The 13,030-nt window shown below is 41.3% G+C and overlaps 1 protein-coding gene across 2 annotated transcripts in view; it reads left to right on the forward strand.

Annotated features, from left to right (window-relative positions):
• Nucleotides 1-13,030, forward strand: part of PKD1 (polycystin 1, transient receptor potential channel interacting) — a 93,361-nt gene that overhangs the window by 32,614 nt on the left and 47,717 nt on the right. For both annotated transcript variants that reach the window (XM_075830551.1, XM_075830552.1), the window contains exons 2-7: nucleotides 2,015-2,086; nucleotides 5,863-6,032; nucleotides 6,222-6,872; nucleotides 7,461-7,641; nucleotides 10,848-11,062; nucleotides 11,391-11,506. In XM_075830551.1, coding sequence (XP_075686666.1) covers nucleotides 2,015-2,086; nucleotides 5,863-6,032; nucleotides 6,222-6,872; nucleotides 7,461-7,641; nucleotides 10,848-11,062; nucleotides 11,391-11,506 — 1,405 coding nt within the window. The remainder of the gene's footprint in view (nucleotides 1-2,014; nucleotides 2,087-5,862; nucleotides 6,033-6,221; nucleotides 6,873-7,460; nucleotides 7,642-10,847; nucleotides 11,063-11,390; nucleotides 11,507-13,030) is intronic.

Genomic DNA, 13,030 nt, shown 5'->3' on the forward strand with positions numbered 1-13,030 from the left:
ACTGTGAAAAAAAAGTATTCTTTATTGTGCATGTTATTCCAAAATATCTGTCCAGCTGGCACAAAAGAGTCAGATATTTGGCTACTTACATCTCAATGTGCAACAATATTGTCTTTAAAGGGACACGCCGGCCAAAACGAAACTTTCCCATGTGACCATTATGGTATTCCATGTGTCGGTTTCTCACCTGTTATTTATCTCTATATATCAGACCGGGATTGTTGCTTAGCAGCAGTGTGAATCGGGCTCGGTGACTATTTTCTCTTCTAGGGTCTATGGAGATCTATGTGTCACCCATCACAGGCTTCAGCAGTTCCTGTACACACTATGTATACACAGGGGGGGGGGGGGGACGACAGGAACTTCTATCATCAGCTACCACTGATATTTAGACAGGTTCCTGTCACACAGATGTAGAAGAATATAGTGCAGCCTCCCTGTCTGTATGCTTATGGTTTCTCCGCTTATTTAGGAGAATATAGAGCGAATGATAATCAGTGTCCCCCAGCATGCAGAAATGATACGGTCTTTAGCTGGTCATGTGATGCTGTGCTGAAGTATTATGGGATTGATAGCAAAGCAGGAAGGAAGAGAAAGCTGGGGAAGTTTAAGAATCAAGATGGAGGCTTTTTTAAAGCACAGACAAGGCAGCAGGTCAAAAAGTAGGTACAGTATATATATATATATATATATATATATATATATATATAATCTAAATAAGAAAAAGTGTAGAGTGTGGTATATAGTCAGGTGGGGATTGCAGAGAGGAAAACTGGAGATCTTCTTTAAGAATGTAAATTATTTCCCTCTATTTGAGTCCTTGGGCAGAATCCATCTTGTATTTCTTGTCTTTCTTTTTACTTTGTTCTTATATATGCTGTTTGCGAAGTGTCTTATCAGTTACTAGGTCCTGCCTATTTTATTTTGATCCGTTTTCCTCATAAAATAAATGCTCTAAAATTCCTTTAATCCTTGTCAATCTGTGAGATTATCGAATATTCTGGATTATCGGTTGGTCAGAGCAAGAACTATGAAACTCACGTCCAAGGGTAAAAAATGTTCGGGAAGAAAGCCTTATATATTATATTGCAGTATAGGGCTGGAAACAACTTCTGGATTATCGGATGCTGGACTAATGGAACTTTGCTGTAAAATAAAAACCTGTTTTTTTTTTTGGTCAGGGTTCTTCAGACCATTGTGTACTGGAAATTGATCTAGAATAGTCTGTTGGACTAACAACAGAAATAAAATAATCAATTGGTGTGACCTTGGAAGTTTTCTTGCAATTGTGAGAATTGCATTCATCTGGCATGACGCATGGATTTCAGTGCCATTGTGTAAATGGGATTTTAGAACATCCCATTCACTACAACGGAATAACTAGTCGCTATGGTAATATAACCTCAAAAACCAGTAAAGATTGTCTGAAATTAGAAAAAAAGGCTTTGTCCCCCGTCCCCCCTCAGAAACAGCGCCACTCTTATGCATGGCCATGTCTGGTATTGCAGTATTTACTTGATGTGGCTAAGCTGCAATACCAGAAATAGCCCATGGACAAAAGTGGAACGTTGGAAGAAAAAAACTCACCAGATCCTCTTTTCTAATGTCCTACAACCCCTTTAATTCCCAGATTAAAGGTTTTACCAGTTAGCAGCGCCAGGGAAAAATCCGTTTTTTCCTCAAACTTCTACCACTGGACCCTTTGGATCCGGATCTGAACCCAGGCTGCAGCAATATTTTAAAACACGCTTTCAAGGATATTGTGCTCCAACCAGGTCAGCAGAACTGATCACCTATCTGTGGATTTTTTACTATATCATTTGATGCACGATGTGCGCTTTGTGTTGTTTTTTTCTCCTCTACTGTTCGGATGTACGGGATGGCTGCCTCGCAGTGTGCAGGCATCTGGTGTGCTTTAAAGAAATGGCTTCAATATATAATAATCTGCGGGATATCAGGAGGATTTCTGACAGGATCAGTAGTTCTTATAGTATTCTTATCTTCTTTCTTTCAGAGATCTTTCCAACAACAGCATAGAAACCCTGGACAGAAGAATATTTGATCAACTGCAGAATCTGACAGAATTGTGAGTATATGAGTATTACAGTAATAACTGGTGTGGTAGTATCTGAGTATTACAGTAATAACTGGGATGGTAGTATATGAGTATTACAGTAATAACTGGTGTGGTATTATGTGAGTATTACAGTAATAACTGGGATGGTAGTATATGAGTATTACAGTAATAACTGGGATGGTAGTATGTGAGTATTATAGTAATAACCGGTATGGTAGTATATGAGTATTACAGTAATAGGTATGGTAGTATATGAGTATTACAGTAATAACTGCGATGGTAGTATATGAGTATTACAGTAATAACCGGTATGGTAGTATGTGAGTATTACAGTAATAACCGGTATGGTAGTATGTGAGTATTACAGTAATAACCGGTATGGTAGTATGTGAGTATTACAGTAATAACTGGTATGGTAGTATATGAGTATTACAGTAATAACTGCGATGGTAGTATATGAGTATTACAGTAATAACCGGTATGGTAGTATATGAGTATTACAGTAATAGGTATGGTAGTATATGAGTATTACAGTAATAGGTATGGTAGTATATGAGTATTACAGTAATAACTGGGATGGTAGTATATGAGTATTACAGTAATAACCGGTATGGTAGTATATGAGTATTACAGTAATAACCGGTATGGTAGTATATGAGTATTACAGTAATAACTGGTTATTGTAGTATGTGTATTACAGTAATAGGTATGGTAGTATATGAGTATTACAGTAATAACTGGGATGGTAGTATATGAGTATTACAGTAATAACTGGTGTGGTAGTATATGAGTATTACAGTAATAACCGGTATGATAGTATATGAGTATTACAGTAATAACTGGGATGGTAGTATATGAGTATTACAGTAATAACTGGTGTGGTAGTATATGGGTATTGCAGTAATAACTGGTGTGGTAGTATGTGAGTATTACAGTAATAACTGGGATGGTAGTATGTGAGTATTACAGTAATAACTGGTATGGTAGTATATGAGTATTACAGTAATAACTGGTGTGGTAGTATATGAGTATTACAGTAATAACTGGTGTGGTAGTATGTGAGTATTACAGTAATAACTGGGATGGTAGTATGTGAGTATTACAGTAATAACTGGTATGGTAGTATATGAGTATTACAGTAATAACTGGGATGGTAGTATATGAGTATTACAGTAATAACTGGGATGGTAGTATATGAGTATTACAGTAATAACCGGTATGGTAGTATATGAGTATTACAGTAATAACTGGGATGGTAGTATATGAGTATTACAGTAATAACCGGTATGGTAGTATATGAGTATTACAGTAATAACTGGGATGGTAGTATATGGGTATTACAGTAATAACTGGGATGGTAGTATATGAGTATTACAGTAATAACCGGTATGGTAGTATATGAGTATTACAGTAATAACTGGTATGGTAGTATATGAGTATTACAGTAATAACTGGGATGGTAGTATATGGGTATTACAGTAATAACTGGGATGGTAGTATATGGGTATTACAGTAATAACTGGGATGGTAGTATATGAGTATTACAGTAATAACCGGTATGGTAGTATATGAGTATTACAGTAATAACTGGGATGGTAGTATATGAGTATTACAGTAATAACTGGGATGGTAGTATATGGGTATTACAGTAATAACCGGCATGGTAGTATATGAGTATTACAGTAATAACTGGGATGGTAGTATATGAGTATTACAGTAATAACTGGGATGGTAGTATATGGGTATTACAGTAATAACCGGTATGGTAGTATGAGTATTACAGTAATAACTGGGATGGTAGTATATGAGTATTACAGTAATAACCGGTATGGTAGTATATGAGTATTACAGTAATAACTGGGATGGTAGTATATGAGTATTACAGTAATAACCGGTATGGTAGTATATGAGTATTACAGTAATAACTGGGATGGTAGTATATGAGTATTACAGTAATAACCGGTATGGTAGTATATGAGTATTACAGTAATAACCGGTATGGTAGTATATGAGTATTACAGTAATAACCGGTATGGTAGTATATGAGTATTACAGTAATAACTGGTATGGTAGTATATGAGTATTACAGTAATAACTGGGATGGTAGTATGAGTATTACAGTAATAACTGGGATGGTAGTATATGAGTATTACAGTAATAACTGGGATGGTAGTATATGAGTATTACAGTAATAACTGGTATGGTAGTATATGAGTATTACAGTAATAACTGGGATGGTAGTATATGAGTATTACAGTAATAACTGGGATGGTAGTATATGAGTATTACAGTAATAACTGGGATGGTAGTATATGAGTATTACAGTAATAACTGGGATGGTAGTATATGAGTATTACAGTAATAACTGGGATGGTAGTATATGAGTATTACAGTAATAACTGGTGTGGTAGTATATGAGTATTACAGTAATAACTGGTGTGGTAGTATATGAGTATTACAGTAATAACTGGGATGGTAGTATATGAGTATTACAGTAATAACTGGGATGGTAGTATATGAGTATTACAGTAATAACTGGTGTGGTAGTATATGAGTATTACAGTAATAACTGGGATGGTAGTATATGAGTATTACAGTAATAACTGGGATGGTAGTATATGAGTATTACAGTAATAACTGGTGTGGTAGTATATGAGTATTACAGTAATAACTGGTGTGGTAGTATATGGGTATTGCAGTAATAACTGGGATGGTAGTATATGAGTATTACAGTAATAACTGGTGTGGTAGTATATGAGTATTACAGTAATAACTGGGATGGTAGTATATGAGTATTACAGTAATAACTGGTGTGGTAGTATATGAGTATTACAGTAATAACTGGTGTGGTAGTATATGAGTATTACAGTAATAACTGGGATGGTAGTATATGAGTATTACAGTAATAACTGGGATGGTAGTATATGAGTATTACAGTAATAACTGGGATGGTAGTATATGAGTATTACAGTAATAACTGGTGTGGTAGTATATGAGTATTACAGTAATAACCGGTATGATAGTATATGAGTATTACAGTAATAACTGGGATGGTAGTATGTGAGTATTACAGTAATAACCGGTATGGTAGTATATGAGTATTACAGTAATAACCGGTATGGTAGTATATGAGTATTACAGTAATAACTGATATGGTGGTATTGATGTTGTAATATACAGCATTAAAAAAAACTGCCCTAAACTACCTGGGATGCTGATAATAACCCCATCACTGCCCTAGATCACCAGGAACGGTGACAGAAACCCCTTTTCTGCCCTAAACCACGAGGGATGCAAACATTAAAAGCTTCTCTCTGCCCTAGACTACCTGGAACGCTTAAATTAACCCCTTCTCTGTTCTGGGGATGTTACCATAATGAGCCCAGACCACCAGAGATTGAACCCTCTAATACCCTAGAGCATCAGGGATTTTTAATTATCCAGCCTCAGATGCAATAGGCCAATAACTGCCCCGCTCACTAGCTACAAAGGCTTAGGGTCCTTATACACCGGCCAATATTGGCCGCAAAAACGAGCGCCGATTAATGAGATCATGTGCTCAGGGCAATGATCGGGAATGAGCAGTCATATGAACGCTGGTTTGCCCGATCATTGGCCCGTGTATTAATATTGAGGCTAGTATAAGAGTTATACGATATCTTCGTTACAGAGGGGTTTTATGTTTTTGGTGGACTTCACTTTTAAATATTTCTTTCTAGAAAATGTGTATTTTTAGTTTTGGAGTCGATAATGTGAATTCCGTTTTTACTCACAATCGCTTTCAGGAACTTGAGCGACAATCCGTGGCTTTGTGACTGCCGTATGTCATGGCTGCCTTTATGGGCTGCTGAAAATGGGGTTAGTTTGGAGCAGGCGGACTCTACCCTCTGTGATGGACCTCCTGTGGTATCTGGTCAACTGCTACTCAATGCTTCGTTCTCCAAGGCCACGTGCGGTGAGTATTCAATGTACAGTCTTAAAGGGACTTTCTCATAACCATCTCCGGCAACCCCATAGAAAGAGAATTAGCAGGTGGCGGCTACAGATACACAACAATGGGCATTGGGCACACAATATTGGGTGTATTAGATGTATTATACCACAGGGAGTACACTAAACATTACCATGAAATGTCTTCTTGCAGGAGGTGGCGTAATCTTTTGTCCACTAAATCGGTCCTCTATCGATGAGTCTGTGTTGGCCTTTACGCCCATCCACCTGGCACAACCAACGAATGAGACTTGCAGTGCGCAGTGCTTTGCTAATCTCTACGACTTCTGGACCCTCGACCCTAAACATGGCTGCATTTGTGGCGAGACCATCCCTACCAACACGTCTCTCCAGTGCCACGAGGTCTGCAATTCTCCGTCCCTTTCCTCTGAGTGCAACGTAACGATAGTCCAAGAAGCCACCGGCACCGAGTCATTTACCATTTTGCAGCACTCCCAAGAAACCTATAGACTGGGGGAATCCGTACATTTTGAGGTCAAGGCTCCAATCCCTGTTACTCCTCTTCTCTGGGACTTGGGCAATCGGTTATATAACACCAGTGAGCTCAACATCACCCATAGGTATGCCCGGCCTGGCATGTACATCGTGACTGTGACTCTACTCCTGGGTAGCAGAGTCCTTCTCATTCGTGATGAACTGAGGGTGGTAGGATTACCTGAGGACATACAGATCAAATGCCCATCTCTGGTGAGAACCAATGACCATGTGGACGTCCAGGTGACGGTGAGAGGTGGCACTGAGGTGGAGGTGGAGTCTACTGTAACGTCTGAGAGCGGTGAGGCAGGTAAGCAGAAACATGGTGCCCTCTAAATAGTAGGTGTGAATACAAGGGTCAGTCCTGAGTTGAGTAAAAAGATGTTCTATGGGAACGCCATTGGCCGAATTGAGGATTTTGCACATGGCTTCTGTATTTTCCGTTCATGGCACCATCTGGGAATTTGACTTGTAAAGGGAGCAACTCCCGATGATAACTCTAGTGAATGCAATTCCTAATATGACAATTGAATAATCCTCTTTTAGTTTGCAGCTTGAGCTTATCGGGTAGAGTGCCAGTCGCTGCAACCCCCCCGTGATCAGATGTGATCGCCGGGATAATGTAGTAATACATGGCGCCCATTCCAATAAATAGGGCACCATGTAATACATGGTCGGGATGAATTTGCCGGGTAGAGCGTTGATCTTTGCTACAGATCACTGCTGTGGTAATAAATGGTGGTCCGAAGCATTGGTTCCCCCTCTAGGATGACATATAGGGAATATTGGAAGGGTTGTCCTGAGGAAGGAGACCACCCCTTAGAAAAAAATGATGTATAGTATCTCAGATGTAAGAGTAGTAGCCAAAGTTGATGTAAATCTCTCCGCTATCCTGCAGTTTCCCCTGCCTGTCCTCTTGGAAGTGTGGTGTACCCCTATAATAACCATTGTTACCAGTTGGTATCGGAAAAAGCCGGTTGGTTCGAAGCACAAAAAATTTGCCAGGATCTCGGAAATGGGGACATGGCCGTTGTGAGCAGTCATGAGTTGCAGAAGTTTCTGGAGACCCGGGTTACCAGGTACGAGGACATGACACAGTGGTGATAACACTTTCCTTATATAATAAAAGTATTTAGGAGCTGGGGGGGGGGCAGATTTTGTATTTTCATGCTCTGCCCGCTGGGTACATTTAAAGGAAAACTCCACTTCTTAGCATTAATTTACCACATTCCCCAGTTAAAGGGATTGTCCAACGAATAACCTGAATCTCCTAAACACAGAATAGCTGATAAATATCTGATCGCTGGGACCCCCGCTGATCATTCGAACAGGGTCCCGAGCCCCCTGTTACTCCTAATGATGGAAACAGCCGAGTACAGCGCTTGGCTGTGTCTATCAGTCCCATAGACATTGGTCGTGCAGGGAGTAGGAATGGAGGCTCGGGACCTCTGTTCTAGTGATCGTCTGGGGTCTCAGCGATCAGACACAAGAAAGGTGATAAATAGACAACCCCTTTAAATTCTACGTAAATGTGGAGCCGCTTTGTAAATACATTTCTTTACTGATTTTCCACCACGCAATGTTTTATTCTCCATTCATTTCTAAAGCGAAATTCTGCTCACCAGAGAGAAATGCATTGTGGGAGTTCACTTACATGGTTCGAGCTTAGCAGTCACATGTCTGACAAATAGGAGGAGCTAAACTGCTGTCTGTTTCCAAGGGCAACCTACAAAGTTTTGAAAGCAGCTGTGGTCGTGGAGAAAAAGACATGTAAAGCAAAGTTACTCCACTTTTTAACCACTTTTGGTCTCAAATATGTTACTTAGGCCTCTTGCACACGACTGTAGTTTGTATCCGCAATTACGGATCCGTAATTGCAGATAGAAATGATTGTGTCAGTATTTTATCGGCCACGGACACCTTCTTGTATATTTACGGGTGTTTGTCCGGGCCGTAGAAATGAGCTGCAAAAAATAGCACATGTCCTGTTATTCGCATTTACAGGCCGTGCTCCTATACTTACTGTGAGCACGGTGCGCAAATGCGTATGACACCGTAAATACTTCACCATCGTGGTGCTTAAGGCCTTAGTGGTAAAAGTTAAAATCCGTGAAATGTCATAGGTTTTCCTAGACTGTATCCACCTGTCCAGACTGAAAATGTAATGGTTTTCTGCCCTCGGGAAGTAAACAAGAATCTTTCATCCATTGACAGCAAGCAGAGATCTTGAAAACCGTGAAAAATTTCAACGCAAAGTATATTACAAAGTTGCCGAGCTTCGTTATGCAATGATTAATCTAATGTCCGGGGCGTTTTGTCCATTATTTGCTCTGTCTCAGGGGCAGGACGGAGATCAATGTGTAATTTCCTCCCTAGCAGCCAGCCAGCCAGCTCCTGGCAGTGACTTCTGTATGCACATAGTCCTACAGCAGCTGCGTACAATCCTTCCCCCCCCCCCGACTCCTCTCGGGGGCCCCAATGGCAGCTTGTTTTAACCGGTCTGTCCTTGGCAACTGAGGATGCTGGGAGAGGAAACACATGTGTAGCCTGAACATTTATACCATGCCGACGCCAACGACTGGAGTTCTTATTATAATTCCTGGGTGATAGATAATTACATATAGCAAATATTAATACCCAAAACATCTCCATAAAGAGTCCGTCATTTTATTACAAGTCCATTTAATGAGGATAAAGTGATCCATAGACATCCAATGAGAATGACGTGTCTGTGGGGACTGCCAGACCCTCCCCCGATGGTTTATGCCACGTGAAAAAGATCCAGACGGGTTGGGTTGTTCCTGACCATTTTTGTTGTTTCCCCTAAGGTTTAAAGGATCACAATTTGGCAGGGAGAGGCTGAGGGTAGATGAACCATGTGGCTGCCTAGGTCGCCATTGAGGGGGTGCAAAGAGCGTAAGGTGGCATATTAGTGGATGGAGCTGAGAAAGGAACGGCAATATCCGGCAGACCCTACTACATGTGTTGCTGGGTGGCAAGCAGACCCTCTATTGAGAACTGCACGTGTACGAAAGGGATGCAGGTGGAGGGGAATGTAAGAATGCTAGGTGTTCGCTCAGAGGGGAAAAAGGGGCAATAGAGGTGTAAGCCCTGATACAAAACCTGTAACAGGCTCCCCGTAATTATAACCCGTAGGGTTGGGCATTTATTCGAAAGACAACACGTAACCGAAATTCAGCACAATTAACCGATGTCACTATGCGCGTTTCGGTTTCTTCTTTTTTTTTTTTTTCCCCCTGGTTTCAACTGTATCTGCATCCTCAGGCCGCAGATACAGTTGAATCCAATGGTAGAGTAGGGAGCTGTAAGGTAATATACTGTGTGGAGGGCAGTTATAGGGGCATAATACTGTGTGGAGGGCAGTTATAGGGGCATTATACTGTAAGGGGGTAGCTATGGGGAAATTATACTGTGTGGAGGGCAGCTATGGGGAAATTATACTGTGTGGAGGGCAGCTATGGGGGCATTATACAGTGGAGGGCAGTTGTAGGGGCATTATACTGTGGGGGTCAGTTATGGAGGCATTATACTCTGTGGAGGGCAGTTATAGGAGCATTGTACAGTGTGGAGGGCAGTTATAGGGGCATTAAACTGTATGGCGGGCAGTTATAGGGGCATTATACTTTGTGGAGGGCAGTTATAGGGGTATTGTACTGTGTGGAGGGCAGTTGTAGCTGCATTATACTGTGTGGAGGGCAGTTATAGGGGCATTCTACTGTGTGGAGGTCAGTTATAGGGGCATTATGCTTTGTGGAGGGCAGTTATAGGGGCATTATACTGTGTGGAGGGCAGTTATAGGGGCATTATACTTTGTGGAGGGCAGTTATAGGGGCATTATACTGTGTGGAGGGCAGTTGTAGGGGCATTATACTGTGTGGAGGGCAGTTGTAGAGGCATTATACTGTGTGGAGGGCAGTTGTAGGGGCATTATACTGTGTGGAGGGCAGTTATAGGGCATTATACTGTGTGGAGGGCAGTTATAGGGGCATTATACTGTGTGGAGGGCAGTTGTAGGGGCATTATACTGTGTGGAGGGCAGTTGTAGGGGCAGTTATAATCAGCCTTCCCTAATAACATGTTATTTTTAGTACCGATCTTATTTGTCCTCATGTAGGGCAGACTGTTTTTTTGGGCTCTCTCAAGCACTAGGGTCCGGGTGCAACCGCAACCTTTGCAACAATTTATTGGAAGCCATATTAACCACTATCCCTATGGTTCGTATTATCCTGACATTGATACGATCTTCCCCCTTCTGTTTTTTAAGTGGTCTGGAGGTGTGGATAGGATTCAATGACACCAGAAGTGCAGAATCTCTTCCTGCGGGAAAGCGGTTTGACCTAGAGAGCTGCCAGAACTGGCTCCCGGGGGAGCCCGAGCCATCCGCGGCGGATCGTTGTGTGAGAATGGGACCCAATGGGGTGTGCAATACAGATCTGTGCAGCTCAAAACACAGCTATGTATGTGAATACAAACCACAAGGTACGTGTCCTTCACAGCTTGGGGGTATTTTTGAATTTTTTGGAGACTTCATATAATGCAATGTGTACACCTATTTGGTTGTCTTCTACAAGCTGAGGATGTCTTTTAATACTGGACATTGACGTGATCGCTGCAGCCAAGCGATCAACGGTCAACCTGGTTCCTCGTGATATGCATGCAGCGCCTCCGCAGGCAAAAAAATGCATTACTGCAAGTGAAGGACCCCTCCCTCTGCTTTATAAATGTGGCCACCTTTATTAACATTACCTGCTTTGGAGAGCGATTTTACCTTCTTTCTATTGATATATTTACGTTGCCTTTGTTCTAGTTCTTACTCTACACGCTGAATACTTTGTGGTGGGATCTTCGGTTTTTGATACAAACTCCCCCCTGCAAAACTTGTCCAGAGTGGAGATGTTGTCCTCTCCTGATGGGGAGGTGGAGGTAGGTACAAAACTGAAGAACCACATCTATCATACAGCATCAGTATTTTCTATGTTTTTAACCAACCCTGAATCCACCCTATATCCTATATGCCCCATTCAGTGTTTGCAATATAATGCAGGATGTCACTCAGGATCAGTACAGGATAAGTAATGTAATGTGTGTACACAGTGACTCCACCAGCAGAATAGTGAGTGCAGCTCTGGAGTATAATACAGGCTGTAATTAAGGATCAGTACAGGATAAGTAATGTAATGTATGTACACAGTGACTCCACCAGCAGAATAGTGAGTGCAGCTCTGGAGTATAATACAGGATATAACTCAGGATCAGTACAGGATAAGTAATGTAATGTATGTACAAAGTGACCACCAGCAGAATAGTGAGTGCAGCTCTGGAGTATAATGCAGGATGTCACTCAGGATTAGTATAGGATAAGTAATGTAATGTATGTGCACAGTGACCACCAGCAGAATAGTGAGTTCAGCTCTGGAGTATAATACAGAATGTAACTCAGTATCAGTACAGGATAAGTAATGTATGTACACAGTGACTCCACCAGCAGAATAGTGAGTGCAGCTCTGGAGTATAATGCAGGATATCACTCAGGATCAGTGCAGGATAAGTAATGTATGTGTACAGTGACTCCACCAGCAGAATAGTGAGTGCAGCTCTGGAGTAAAATGCAGGATGTCACTCAGGATCCGTGCAGGATAAATAATGTAATGTATGTACACAGTGACTCCGCCAGCAGAATAGTGAGTGCAGTTCTGGTGTATAATGCAGGATGTCACTCAGGATCAGTATAGGATAAGTAATGTAATGTATGTACACAGTGACTCCACCAGCAGAATAGTGAGTGCAGCTCTGGAGTATAATGCAGGATATCACTCAGGATCAGTGCAGGATAAGTAATGTATGTGTACAGTGACTCCACCAGCAGAATAGTGAGTGCAGCTCTGGAGTAAAATGCAGGATGTCACTCAGGATCAGTACAGGATAAGTAATGTATGTGTACAGTGACTCCACCAGCAGAATAGTGAGTGCAGCTCTGGAGTAAAATGCAGGATGTCACTCAGGATCAGTGCAGGATAAATAATGTAATGTATGTGTACAGTGACTCCACCAGCAGAATAGTGAGTGCAGCTCTGGAGTAAAATGCAGGATGTCACTCAGGATCAGTACAGGATAAGTAATGTAATGTATGTACACAGTGACTCCACCAGCAGAATAGTCAGTGCAGCTCTGGAGTATAATACAGGATGTAACTCAGGATCAGTACAGGATCAGTAATGTAATGTATGTAACACAGTGACTTCACCAGCAGAATAGTGAGTGCAGCTCTGGAGTATAATACAGGATGTAACTCAGGATCAGTACATGATAAGTAATGTAATGTATGTACACAGTGACTCCACCAGCAGAATAGTGAGTGCAGCTCTGGAGTATAATACAGGATGAAACTCAGAATCAGAGCAGGATATGTAATATATTTACAAAGTGACTTAACTTCTTTTGTAGATT

The sequence above is a fragment of the Rhinoderma darwinii genome, chromosome 6 (assembly GCF_050947455.1).
Source record: "Rhinoderma darwinii isolate aRhiDar2 chromosome 6, aRhiDar2.hap1, whole genome shotgun sequence".
Classification (NCBI taxonomy): domain Eukaryota; kingdom Metazoa; phylum Chordata; class Amphibia; order Anura; family Rhinodermatidae; genus Rhinoderma; species Rhinoderma darwinii.